Source organism: Rana temporaria, chromosome 1 (genome assembly GCF_905171775.1).
Source record: "Rana temporaria chromosome 1, aRanTem1.1, whole genome shotgun sequence".
NCBI classification, from domain to species: domain Eukaryota; kingdom Metazoa; phylum Chordata; class Amphibia; order Anura; family Ranidae; genus Rana; species Rana temporaria.
In genome coordinates, this window is record NC_053489.1 from 366,802,112 (window position 1) to 366,814,726 (window position 12,615).

At 49.6% G+C, this 12,615-nt stretch overlaps 1 protein-coding gene across 1 annotated transcript in view; it reads left to right on the plus strand.

Moving 5' to 3' along the window:
• ZFR2 (zinc finger RNA binding protein 2) overlaps positions 1 to 12,615 on the plus strand; it is a 290,651-nt gene that overhangs the window by 112,730 nt on the left and 165,306 nt on the right. Inside the window, exon 8 of the mRNA XM_040339314.1 lies at positions 11,566 to 11,685. Within this exon, the coding sequence (XP_040195248.1) occupies positions 11,566 to 11,685 (120 nt within the window). The remainder of the gene's footprint in view (positions 1 to 11,565; positions 11,686 to 12,615) is intronic.

Here is a 12,615-nt window from a genome sequence, read left to right on the forward strand (position 1 = left end):
GGTGCTTCGGACCGGGAAGTCGTTTCTGCCGTGCCACTGGTCACAACGGATGCCAGCCTCTCCGGTTGGGGGGGGGAGCGTTTGGGGCACCCAGTCAGCCCAGGGATGCTGGACTCAGGAGGAGTCCCGCCTTCCAATCAATATACTGGAGCTCCGAGCAATCAAGCTGTGCCTTGCCAGGTGGTCCCGGGATCTGCAGGGCCGACCGGTCAGGAACCAGTCCGACAACGCCACAGCCGTGGCGTACATCAATTATCAGGGAGGCACACGGAGCTCAGCTGCAGCGACTGTGGTCGCGCACATCCTTAAATGGGCCGAAAGGTCTGTTCCTTCTCTGTCGGCCGTGTACATTCCGGGAGTACAGAATTGGCAAGCCGACTTCATAAGTCGCCAAACACTAGACAAGGAGAGTGGCCACTTCACCCGGAGGTGTTTCAAAGTCTGTGCCGAAAGTGGGGCACTCTAGACGTGGACCTTCTAGTGTCCCGTCTCAATCGGAAGGTGCCACGCTCCGTGACCAGGTCAAAGGACCCGTGGGCGGATGCGTTGGTGGCGCCTTGGGGTCACTATCGCCTAATTTATGCCTTCCCTCCTCTGAAGCTTCTTCCTCGCCTGCTGCGCAGAGTGGAAGCCGAAGGGATTCGAACAATCCTGATCACACCATATTGGCCGCGTCGCTCCTGCTACGCGGACCTGGTGCGTCTGGTGGCAGACACCCCTTGGCGTCTACCCCTGAGAGAAGATCTTCTGTCGCAGGGTCCAATCTTCCACCCTGCTTTACAGTCGCTGGCTTTAACGGCATAGCTGTTGAGAGCCAGGTGTTGAAGGACGGAGGCCTATCGGGCTCCGTGGCTTCTACCATGCTGCGTGCACGGAAGTCTACTTCACAAAGGATTTACCATCGTACGTGGAGGGCCTACATCTCTGTGTGAGGAGATGAGATGGCACCCCCGTACATACGTGGTGTCCTGGATTCTGCTTTTTTTTAGTTCAGCTCTGGCTGTTTACTTTCAGAGACCCTTGGCTGCGCACTCCTTGGTGCGCATGTTTGTGCATTGGGTCCGGCATGTGGCTCCTCCTGTGCGCCCTCCACTGCCCCCATGGGACTTGAATTTGGTCCTCTCGGTGCTTCAAGGCGCTCCCTTTGAGGACATTCGGAAGATCCCCTTGTTGACTCTGTCACAGAAGGTGGTTTTTCTGGTAGCGATTACATCGATCAGAAGGGTGTCTGAACTGGCGGCCTTGTGCTGCAAGGCTCCCTACTTGGTCATCCATGAGGATAAAGTGGTGCTGCGGCCGCAGCCGTCTCTTCTCCCAAAGGTTGTTTCGGCTTTTCACATTAATGGGGACATTGTTCTTCCATCCTTATGTCCTCAGCCGAAAAAACCCGAAGGAGGCCACTTTACATTCCCTGGATGTGGTTCGGGCCCTACGAGTGTACTTATCGGCTACGGCTCCGTTCCGGAAATCTGACTCGCTGTTCATGTCAGTGAATGGTCCTAAAAAAGTTTTGTCGGCCACCATTTCTAGGTGGATCAGACAGGTTATGCTTCAGGTCTATGCCCTAAAGGGGCGGGCGCCTCCCTTTCAGGTTACAGTGCATTCGACCAGGGCGATCGGTGCCTCTTGGGCTTTCCGACATCAAGCCTCTGTGTTACAGGTGTGTAAGGCAGCGACCTGGTTGTCGGTCCACACTTTTTCAAAGTTTTACAAGGTGGATGTGAGTGCATTTTCGGATGCCTCCTTCGGCCGCAAGGTGTTACAGGCGGCAGTTTAAGGTTGGAGTTCCTCCGTTGCGTAACTCCGGTTTTGTTTGGGGTGTAAGCTTGGTTTGCTGTGTTTTCCCACCCCTCACATTTTTGACACTGCTTGGGGATGTCCCCAAGGTCAAAGGCTGCTGTGTCCGTCCATGAACGAAAGAGAAAATAGGATTTTTGTACTCTCAGTAAAATCCATTTCTCTGAAGTTCATGGACGGACACAGCACCCACCCCTCTGTTTGTACTGCTTGTTACGAACTGGGGCTGCTGAGGCAGGGTGTGGGTTATACCCGGGGAACTACGCCCCTTGGGAGGAGCTGCACTGATGAAAGTGTTAACACTTAAAGTGCTTTGTTTATGCCTAACTCTCCTGAAGGAAACGGATATAACCCCAAGGTCAAAGGCTGCTGTGTCCGTCCAACTCAGAGAAATGGATTTTATGGTGAGTACAAAAATCCATTTTTTTTTTTTTTTTTTTTTTTTTTCCCTCTCCTGGCAGAGAGATCCATGGGAGAGCCATGCTCCCATTCCTAGAGTCTTCACCCTGGAGTCTCCTAATTAAAATTTCTTTCTCTTTCGTTCATGGACGGACCCGGCATCTTAATTCTTGACATTCGGATATTGGCCTTCTGTCAGAGGACTAGGCAGAAAAGCATGTTAAGTGTTAATGTGAAAAATATACTACAGCGCTAATTAAATAATCAATTCCACGTGCACCTAAATAAAAAACCAAATAATATAGCTGCTATCTTGAGTGATACCAAATCCAAACAGTGAAACATATAAAATATAGATGCGCTAATATTAACTTAAAAAGTGATAAATCGTACAAAGAAAAACTAATCAGGGACCCATGAGTAAGTCGCGTGCCTGTGACGTAACGCGTAGGGAGGAGCCTGCGATCGAATCCGAGTGCATCGGATCGAGCTGAGGAAACTGCATACTGAGTGGCGTTTTCATGCTTTACTGAAAGCGGGGATTCGTGAGTGCATATGTCAATGCTCTGATTACATTTTTTGATCTGTCATCGAATATTGCGCAATGAGAGTTTTTTTCTCTTTTCTTTCATGCAATCCCTGTCTGTGAGTGCCTGTATCATCTGATCACAGCGGTGGAGGGCTGGATTAGCATTCAGATTGAAGAGAGCGATTTTTTCCCTGCATGGAATCCTGCTAATCACTGTGCACTAATTAAGGACATATTAGTAATTCACAGTTTATGGAGTGTTCTCCCTGATTAGTTTTCTTTGTACGTTTTATCACCTTTTAAGTTAATATTAGCGCATCTATATTTTATATGTTTCAATGTTAAGTGTTAAACTTACATCAAAACTGTACAGTACCACCCTGGGGTCGGTTCCTCTAGGTACAACCCCTCTCCCTGCATCATATAGCTGTTTTTTTTTTTTTCTGCCTAGCATAGGCTAGGACCTTGCTCCCGGTGGGCCCCTGGTCCTATGGATTTTTTTTTTTTTTTTCTACTTTTAATCCTGAGATCTACTATCAACTGCCGACTAGGTGACAGGCTGGATCCCAGATCCTTGCAGTCCCCCCAGTTTTGGCCATCGAGCGTGTGCTGACCTTTAGCTACACGCTGGGTCTTCCATGACATGCCCCGTTGCTCCAGGGGTGGCCGGTGAGCTATATGCTCCAGGGTACACATATGACTAGGCTATATGTCCGTGTCAGTGTGCTGGGCTGACAGCCATGCCATAACCACATGGACGTTGGGTCTGTCAGGAATGCCTTCAGCTAGTCCACGCAGGATGGGTAAGTAGCAGTTCCCCCTGCTCCGGCAGGATGGAACAAGCTGGGCATTCCCGGGGAGGTCCATTAGGGGGGTTCCTGCCCATCCTTTCTGCTCTCCCGTCCTTCCCTCCTCCCCATGCTCTGTGGTAGCTGGGCCTGCTGTGTACTGACCGGGGGTCCACTAGGGGGCTCCGTGTCTTGTCGGGGAGGCTGCGCTTGGTGTCTGGGTCCGCTCTCCATGTGAGGGGTTGTCTGGTGCCTTGGGGGCCGCTGCGCTGAGGCCCAGCTTTTTCGCAGCCATATTTTTGTAGTCCGCGCGGTTTTTATACAAGGGCGCCCGGCGGCCATTTTCTGTAGTCACCATCTTAGTTTTTGTCTCTAGCAGTGGATGCGGTCCTTCTGTTCGGCGCAAACACAGGACACCTCAGACACAGGAAGACACTGCAGCCATACCAGATGTGGGGAGAGCAGACGGCGGCGCTGTGCAGTTACCTGGGTCGGTGCGGTGAGTCCTCTAGAGGGGGGGGGGAGGCCCTCAGTTGGAACAACTAGGTGGGTGGAATTTTTTGTGTGCCTTGCCTTGGTCCCTATGGAGGTCAGGCAAGAGAGTCTGCATATCGTCAGCTGGCGTTTTCTTCCCCAGACATCCCTGTGGTGATGGACACCTTGTCAGTGATCCTGGAATTCCCTATTGCCAGGGTGGGAGCGATGTGCGGGCGCACAGGGGGTAAAAATGCCCCATCCCTCCACCATCTTCTGGGAGAAGTTGTAATTCAGACTCGGTCTTGCTGTGACATATGTCCCCAGCTCTGACATGTCTGAAGATGCGGACCAGGACCTTTTCGGACGGTGCCGAACGGCTACCTTGCTTTTTCCTTGTCCGGGTCAGCGCAAAAAGGCGCTGGTTGAGCACTTATCACTGGGTGCCGGATCCCCAATTAGATGGTGGATACGGCGAGGGCATCTAGGGAATTGCACGATTCCGACGGTAGGGATTCCTAGTTCTTTAAGGACCCTGCAGAAGGGGACCGAGGCAGTGGCCCGGTCCTTGTTCTTGGTATTGTGGTCAGCGTTGCGGCTACTGTTGGCCCCGACCCTGGTGTCACCGTCGCTCCCTTAATGGTCAAAGATTGCTGCACCGTGTTTGGAATAGCAACAGGCTTCCCCGGTCTGCATGACGGGACCAGTTGGTGCATGGCCTTAAGTATGTTTGCAATGCAGCCTTAGGTACTGCTCCCTGGCTGTCCAGTACATCAGTATCTGCAGTGGGGCTATGCTGCATGATTTGACTGAAATGCTGGTCTGCGGACCAGACGTCAAAGGAGGCTCTGGCAGATTGCCCTGCCAGGGTTAGAGGCTTCTGGAGCCTCGCAGGATGACGGTGTTAAAAATGTTTGGGGTGAGAGCACGGTGCTCCCCCAAATTCCAAAAAGTTATGGTGCCACGCCTTAGGCCAGGGCCCTCCTTTTTTCCGCTCATGTTTTTTGTTTCCGCCGGGCCCTCAGGTTTGCATTCCTTGCCCGTCTATGGGGTGGGGGCTGCCCTCGTGAGTTTGCAGCTCGGTGAACCTTCCTACTTCCGACCAGTGGTTCTGTGAAGTGGTTTCATCTGGGTACAAGATGGGAGTTTTTTTCTCTTGTCCATCAAGGGACTGATTTTTTATTTTTTTTCCTCCAAGCTTCACCCCCTTCTGGCTTGCCGGGCCGCCTTGTTTGGGGCTGTGCAGGATCTGCTCATGCGCAGGGGATAGTACCTGTGCCGTCACCGAAAAGTTTTTCAAGGAATCTACAATCTTTTTGTAGTCTCAGAGAAGGGAGGGGTCAGTCCGATCCTGGATCTCAAGACCCTCAACAGCTTTGTGAAAGCGCCAAGGTTCAGGATAGCAGCTTGTCTTTGTGGTCGCTGCACTATATCCTAGGGATTTTTTTGCAGCAGCATATGCGTCAGGCTTCTACGGTTTGCAGTCTGGGATGAGCACTACTAAATGGTGGCTCTTCCTTTTCTTTTGACCTGGCGTTGGCATTGGGAGTTTCTTCAGGGTGCTCGCCCCGATCCTGGCCTTGCTGAGGCAACATGGGATCGCAATTATGGGTTATTTGGTCGATTTTTGTCAGAGCCAGCACATGCCCTCAATCGCCCGCATACAGTCTGGGTGTAGAACTCTAGCAGGCAGGCTCCCCGAGTCGGCAGTTGCTGGGCCATGGACTATGGTCTCTACACCCGGAGGTGTTTCGACTCCTCTACCGGAGATGGGGATCTTCTGGCTTCTCGACCCAATCGGAGGGGTTGAGGTTGTGGCCAGGATCGAAGATTCCTGGGGGGACACGTCGGATGCGTGTTTGGTCCTTTGGATACAGTATCGGCTATGTATGCCTTCCTCCTAAATAAAATACTTTTCCTCATCTGCTCAGAGTAGAGGCCGAAGGGGTTTCCGAGTAGTTTCCTTGCCCCAGATTGATTCCGGCGTCCCTGGTACACCACTTTAGTGCGACTGGTGGTGGATGTTCCTTGGCGGCTGCCAATGCGAAAGCGCCTCGTATTGCAAGGTCGTACATTTCAAACTGCAGTCACTGGCCTTCACGACATGCTTGTTGACAGTCGGATATTAAGTGACCGTAGCATGTCAGTTTCGGTGCTTCCACCATGCTGAGGGCACGGAAGTCATCTTTTCGGATGATTTACCATCGCACTTGGAGGGCCTATGTGTGGAGATGGAGTGACATTCACGTACATATTCAGCTTTCAGGATCCTGCTGTTTGACAGCGTGGAGTGGTTAAAAGACTTGCTCTTCGCTCCATTGAGGGGCGGATATCGGCCTTGGCTGGTTTTCTTCCGTGACTCTTGGCGGCTCAATCACTGGTGGGTGAGTTTGTCCAAGGGGTACCACATGTGGCCCCTCCAGTCCAATCGCTGCTGCCTTTGTGAGATTGAATCTGGTACCCTGCGTGTTTTCAGAAACCACCTTTTTTAAGTACATTGAGAGATTCCCCTGTTGGCACTCTCTTGGTAAGTAGCTTTCGGGTTGCTGTTACCTCTTTTTGAGTTGGCGGCCTTGTCTTGCAAGTCTCCCTACTTACTCATCCAAAAGGATAAGGCGGTGCTGCGTCCACAGACTTTCTCTCTACCTGAGGTATGTTTCGGCCTTTTTTTATCAATGTGGACATTGTGCTTCATGCTTGTGTCCCCGGCCGTCGTATTCCAAGAGATTGCTTGCTTTCTTTGGACTTCGTACAAGCTCTGCGGGTGTATCTGTCTGCTACGACTCCATTTCGGAGGTCAGACTCACCGTTTGTGTCAGTGACTGGTCCAAAGAAAGGCCTGGCAGTCTCGGTGGATCAGACAGATTGTAATTCAGGTTTTTTTGTCAGGAAAGGGAGGTGCCCGCCCTTTAAGGTCACGGCACATTCGTCCAGGGCGATGGGTGCCTCCTGGATTTTCCAACATCAAGCGTCTGTCTCACAGGTGTGTAAAATGGGATTTTTGTACTCGCCGTAAAATCCCTTTCTCTGAGTTCATGGACGGACACAGCACCCACCCCTCTTATGTTTGTACTGCTTTTTGACAAACTGAGCTGCATGATACAGGGAGAGGGGTTGCACCTAGAGGAACTGTACTGTACAGTTTTGATGTATGTTTAACACTTAACATTCTTTTCTGCCTAGTCCTCTCCTGATAGAAGGCCAATACTCTAATGTCAAGAATAAGATGCTGTGTCCGTCCATGAACTCCGAGAAAAAGATTTTACGGTAAGTACAAAAAATCCCATTTTCGTTCATGGACGGACAAAGCCTTAATCTTGACAAAGTGGGTATTGGCCTTCCTTTAGGAGTGACTAGGCAGAATGTGTTAACAACAAAGCTGAACAGCCCTGCTAAGGGGGCGGTCCTACTGGCTATATCCCCTCAGCCTGCACTCAGCAGCTCAGTTTTTTCTGCCTTGCTAAGGAGGCCTAAGCATAGGCCTGGAGGTTTATTTCAATTTCTTTTTATATTTTTTTGTTTGTTCCTGTGATCTTCGATCAACTGCCGACTGGGCGACAGGCTGGATCCCAGATCCTTGTCTCCCCAGTTTCGGCCATCGAGCGTGTGCCGACCATAGCTATGTGCTGGGTTGTCCACGACATGCCCGTCGATCTACGGGGGCCAATGAGCTATACGCTCCAGGGCATGCATATGACCGGTCTATAGGGCCGAGTCGCAGCAGCCGGGCCAACAGTCACCTCTGTCACCATGCGGAAGAGGGTCTGTCTGGGATGCTTCCAGCACAATCCTGCAGGGATGGTAAGTAGTAATCCCCCTGCTTCGGCAGGAAGACAGAGCTGGTCATTCCTGGAGAGGTGAGTAAGAGGGTCTATCCTCCCTTCCCTCCTCCCTAGGCTCCCTGAGCTAGGCTGGCTGCTGGGGGGGCTTTACCCGTGGGGAACTGTGCGTACGTCTGCTAAATAAGATGTTATGAGCTGCCATAAAGAGATCTGCTTACCTGTGTGTCGTCGTCCATGCTGTCGGCGACCATTTTTGCTGTGATCCATGCTCTGTTTGTTTCTATCTGCACTGGCGGCCATGTTCTTGTGGTTCGCACTGTGTTTGGCCTCTAGTGGCCGCTCTGGGCCATTTTTCTTGTGACCCAGACGGTGTTTGGCCATCTGCACTCACCAGCCATGTTTTTGTGGTCTGCGCTGTTTGGCATCTTGTGGCCACTCGGCCATTTTTCCTGTGATCCTTGCTCTATCTACGCTTGGCAGGCATGTTTTTGTGGCCGCACTGTTTGGCCTCTATCGGCCGCCATGTTTCCACTGATCAGACAGCATTTAAATGGCGAAAAACCGACACACACGACTTGTCAGACGGTATAGCTGACAAGGAAGCAGCTCTACTAGGTAGCGGACAGCAGCCGTACTACTGTTCCAGGGTGGCGAGTCCTCTGGGGGCGAACCCCTAGTCTATGCCGCAGCTAGGAGCGTGGGTTACTGTACCTTACCTGGGAGTCCCTGTGTCAGGCGCGTGGGTCAGCATGGCGTCGGAAGCAGATGCCTTTTCCTCTATCCTAGATGCCTTTGTTGCCATGGTGAAAGCAGCGCGTGGGGAAAACGGGGGCTAGAAAGCGCTTCCTCCCCCCGCTATCTTCTGGGAACAACTCGGATGCAGAGCCGGGTCCAGCTACAGCTTATGGCCCTGGCTCTGATGTATCGGAGGATGCGGCCCGAGATCGGCCGGACAGTGAGGAAGACTGCGGATCCGGGTCAGCACACAATAGGGCTCTGGTAAGTGATCTTGTTGTGCTAAAGTGTGTGCGTGTAATATATATAATTACACGCACACACTTTAGCACAGCAGACCACCTAGCTCTGAAGAAAGGGGTTCGCCCCCGAAACGCGTCAGCTTTAACATCGATCGTTGGTTCAAGAGACTGTCGTGTTCCACTGATGTTGCTGGATTTCTGCTGCACTGTCTTTGAATGCCTGATTTTAATCTTCACATTGTGAGTACAATGATTAATTTTAACATTTGAATAAATTCATTTTAGCAGTATCACACTAGGTCGGTGCGCCCTCCGTTCTTTTCTTTTCTCCTAGTTTTATGAATTCCAACGATTCTGAGGAGGGCTGCAAGATTCTAGAAGATGGCTTTTAAATTGAACTACACCACCCCATAGCACCTCCTGAAAATACTGGAGCGCAGGAGACTTGTCTATATAAGTGATCTTATCACCGCAGTGCAAGATAATCTAAAAATAGAGGGGTGTGCAGAAGCGCCAGTCCCTTTTGGGTTCCGTAAGGCGACCCGCACTAAGGCGTTTCCTTGTGAAACTTTTATACAAGGAGTGGGACAAACCACAGAAGGGTTTTTTTCAGTCCCTAAAATTCTGGTGGTGCGTTAACCTCCTTGAAGAGTTTCTTGAAAAAATGGACCTCGCCCCTGATAGTGGAACCTCCTGTGTCCAGACTAAACCAGCTAACCACCATTCCGGTGAAGGGGGCTCCTGCGGACAAGAAGGCTGAGGCAGTCACCCGTAACCTGTACCTGGTAGTGGGTTCGGCTGTGCGCCCAACGATAGTTGGGGCCCTGCTGTTTTAGACACTCACTGAATGGGCAAAGATGCTGCACAATGGGTTAAAAGCACGTTGGGCTTCTCCGGACGAGGTAGCTCTAGCTGACCAACTGGTACAGGGTCTAAAATTTGTTTGCTAATCAGCCTTGAACACTATTCCTCTGCTGGCCAGAGCTTCAAGCCATGAGGTGGTGCTACGCCATCTGCTTTGGTTAAAAGATTGGTCTGCGGACCATTCTTCCAAGAAAGCCCTAATGGATTTTCCCTTTTAAGGGCGACAGACTGTTTGGAGCTTCCCTGGATGACATTATTAAAGATGCCACAGGAGGTAAGGGCACGCTGCTCCCACAATACAAAAATGAGCCATGCCGTAGGCAAGGGCCCTTCACCGTGCACAAGCGTTTTTTTTGTCCGCCCAGTGCGGCAGGTAAAAGACCTCAGGCCAATAAAGCGCCTGCTCAGGGACAGACGTCCCTGGTTTCGCAAACCCAACAAGCCTGCAAACAAATCTACATCTGCATGAAGGTCTGCCCCCACCCATCTCACATGCGAGTGTTACAGAAGGAATTCTGTCCAGATGAGACAGGTGCCCATTTTCCCTGGATTGTCCGATCCGGATGAGCCACCTGGTCAGGACCTCCATAGTTTAATGGCTGACATCAACGGCACTTCTGGCCGGGAAATCATAACTTTCCTTTCACTGGATGGTAATCACGATGGACGCCAGCCTTACCGGTTAGGGGGAGGCTGGGGGTTCAGTCGACCCAAGGAATCCCACTTGCCGATCAATATCCTGGAACTTCAGGCGATCAGGCTGTGCCTCTCCACTTGGTCTCAGAGGCTACAGAGGCGTCCAGTCAGGATCCAGTCGGACCACGCCACAACAGTGGCATATGTCAACCATCAGGGAGGAACAAGAAGCTCAGCTGCAGCGTCAGAGGTCGCTCGCATCTCAAGGTGGGCAGAAAGAGCGTATCGGCCGTATACATTCCGCAGGTGGAAAACTGGCAGGCGGACTACCGGAGTCGCCAGATGCTGGACCAAGGAGAATGGTCTCTGCACCTGGATGTGTTTCAGCTCCTTTGCCAAAGATGGGGCACGCCAGACGTAGATCTCCTGGCATCTCGACTTAATCGGAAGGTATTGAGGTTTGTGGCCATGTCAAGAGACCCATGGGCAGACGCGTCAGATGCGTTAGTGGCACCGTGGAGTCAGTAGTGGCTAATCTATGCCTTCCCTTCTCTAAGGCTCGTTCCTCATCTGTTTCGCAGAGTGGAGACGGAGGGGATTCCAATGATCCTAATTGCTCTGGATTGGCCTCGGCGTCCTTGGTACGCCGACCTAGTGCGTCTAGTAGCAGATGTCCCTTGAAGTAGCAGACGTTCTCTCTCCATCTCTAGAGAGAGAGAGACCTTATGCACAAATATAGGTTTAAGACTATACAAATGCTTACAAAATAATTTGATATAACATACAATACTTATCAAATACCTCTTACCTATTTTGAATCCAATAACGGCATCCACCCAATCAGTCCTGAAGAAGCAAGCAAATCTTGTGAAATGTGTTGACTATCATGCATAGAGGAACTGCAAAATGTATCTATCTACGCTGACGCCATATATACCAGTATATACTGATAAACATCCATTTACCTTACAATTCATCTGGATCTCCATGCTTGGGATTGGGTATTGTTGACCTGTTGAATGTAGAGGGTGCTTCCTATGATTTTATATTTGCTCTATTTTAATATCCTTTTGTAATAAGGATTGATATATATTTTTATAGCTTGCCTCATGTTATGCTCACAAAGTCTGCCATTTGTATAGTGAATCCAGGTTCTGGTTTCTCTTTTCTTTATACAGCTTTAAATGTAAAAACTACATGTGATAAATACTCTTTAAATATAAAAGGAAAAACACCTAAATGGGAAAAATTTAATTGGGCAATATACATTTTCTTTTTACTAAAAGAATGCTAACACCAATTTTTTTTTTTATATTCAGATTCATAATGAGGAAGGGAAGACAATACGGTTCCATTGTAAACTCTGTGAATGCAGCTTCAATGATACCAATGCCAGAGACATGCATCTGAAGGGCCGCCGACATAGGCTACAGTATAAGGTTTGTGGATTAATAGTGTTGTGTGGTTAATGGACTGACTTATTAAAACAAAATGGATTGCAGATCAGCACAATTGTTTGGAAGTTTTGCATCTAATGAAAATGTGTATTTTTCCTAAGTGACACCTGTCCCTAGTTTTCTCCAGTCAAACCCTGAATTCAACAAGTGAAGCTTTCCTATCTTGTATCCAAAATTCTTGATTGTGCTTAAGTGGTAGTCTGAAAGATTTATCTTTTTGTCTTGAATTCCTCCTGAAAAATACTTTCTGTGCCTTGAGCCTTATAGCTGTGTATCTGCAGTATGACATCTATTGCACTGTGCCCCTGACCACTTGTTCCATGAAATTTGATGTGCTGCTGGGGGGACACATAAGCAGAAATGTTTGCTAGCTATTGTATGACAATCTATTTACTTGAGTTGTTGCTAAAAATGGTCCGTGAATCAAGTTACATTAAATACATTTTTTAATACAAATAGTGTAAATGTCTGAATTTGGCTTTGTATCAGCTTATCGTAATTCCCTGTACAGTAGACTTCAACTGAAAAAGGAAGGGACAACACTAGGAGCCAACTGGGTGTGCTGAAGTGCTTACAAAAAACACTGAGTGGAGAGCAAGAGGAAAAAGGATGAGTTCTACAGTATAGTTTGTCTTCATCACTAGAGGGCGGTGACCTGGCTGTATTGATTAACTGCAGTATAGAAAACTCAGGTCAGCATGCTGCAATGTGTGGTAGGGCTGTGTAACACTTTGGACTGAATATAGAGAAAGACCAATCTTTTTGTTATACATTATGCTGTTCTCTATAAGAGGATGGACCAATAGCTATAACCACATCCCCAGCAAACCTGCTCAGTTTAGCTTGGTGTCCTAGGGTGATAGGTTGTTCCTCTGACTCTGCTGGATCAACTCTTCACATGTAAAATTTGAC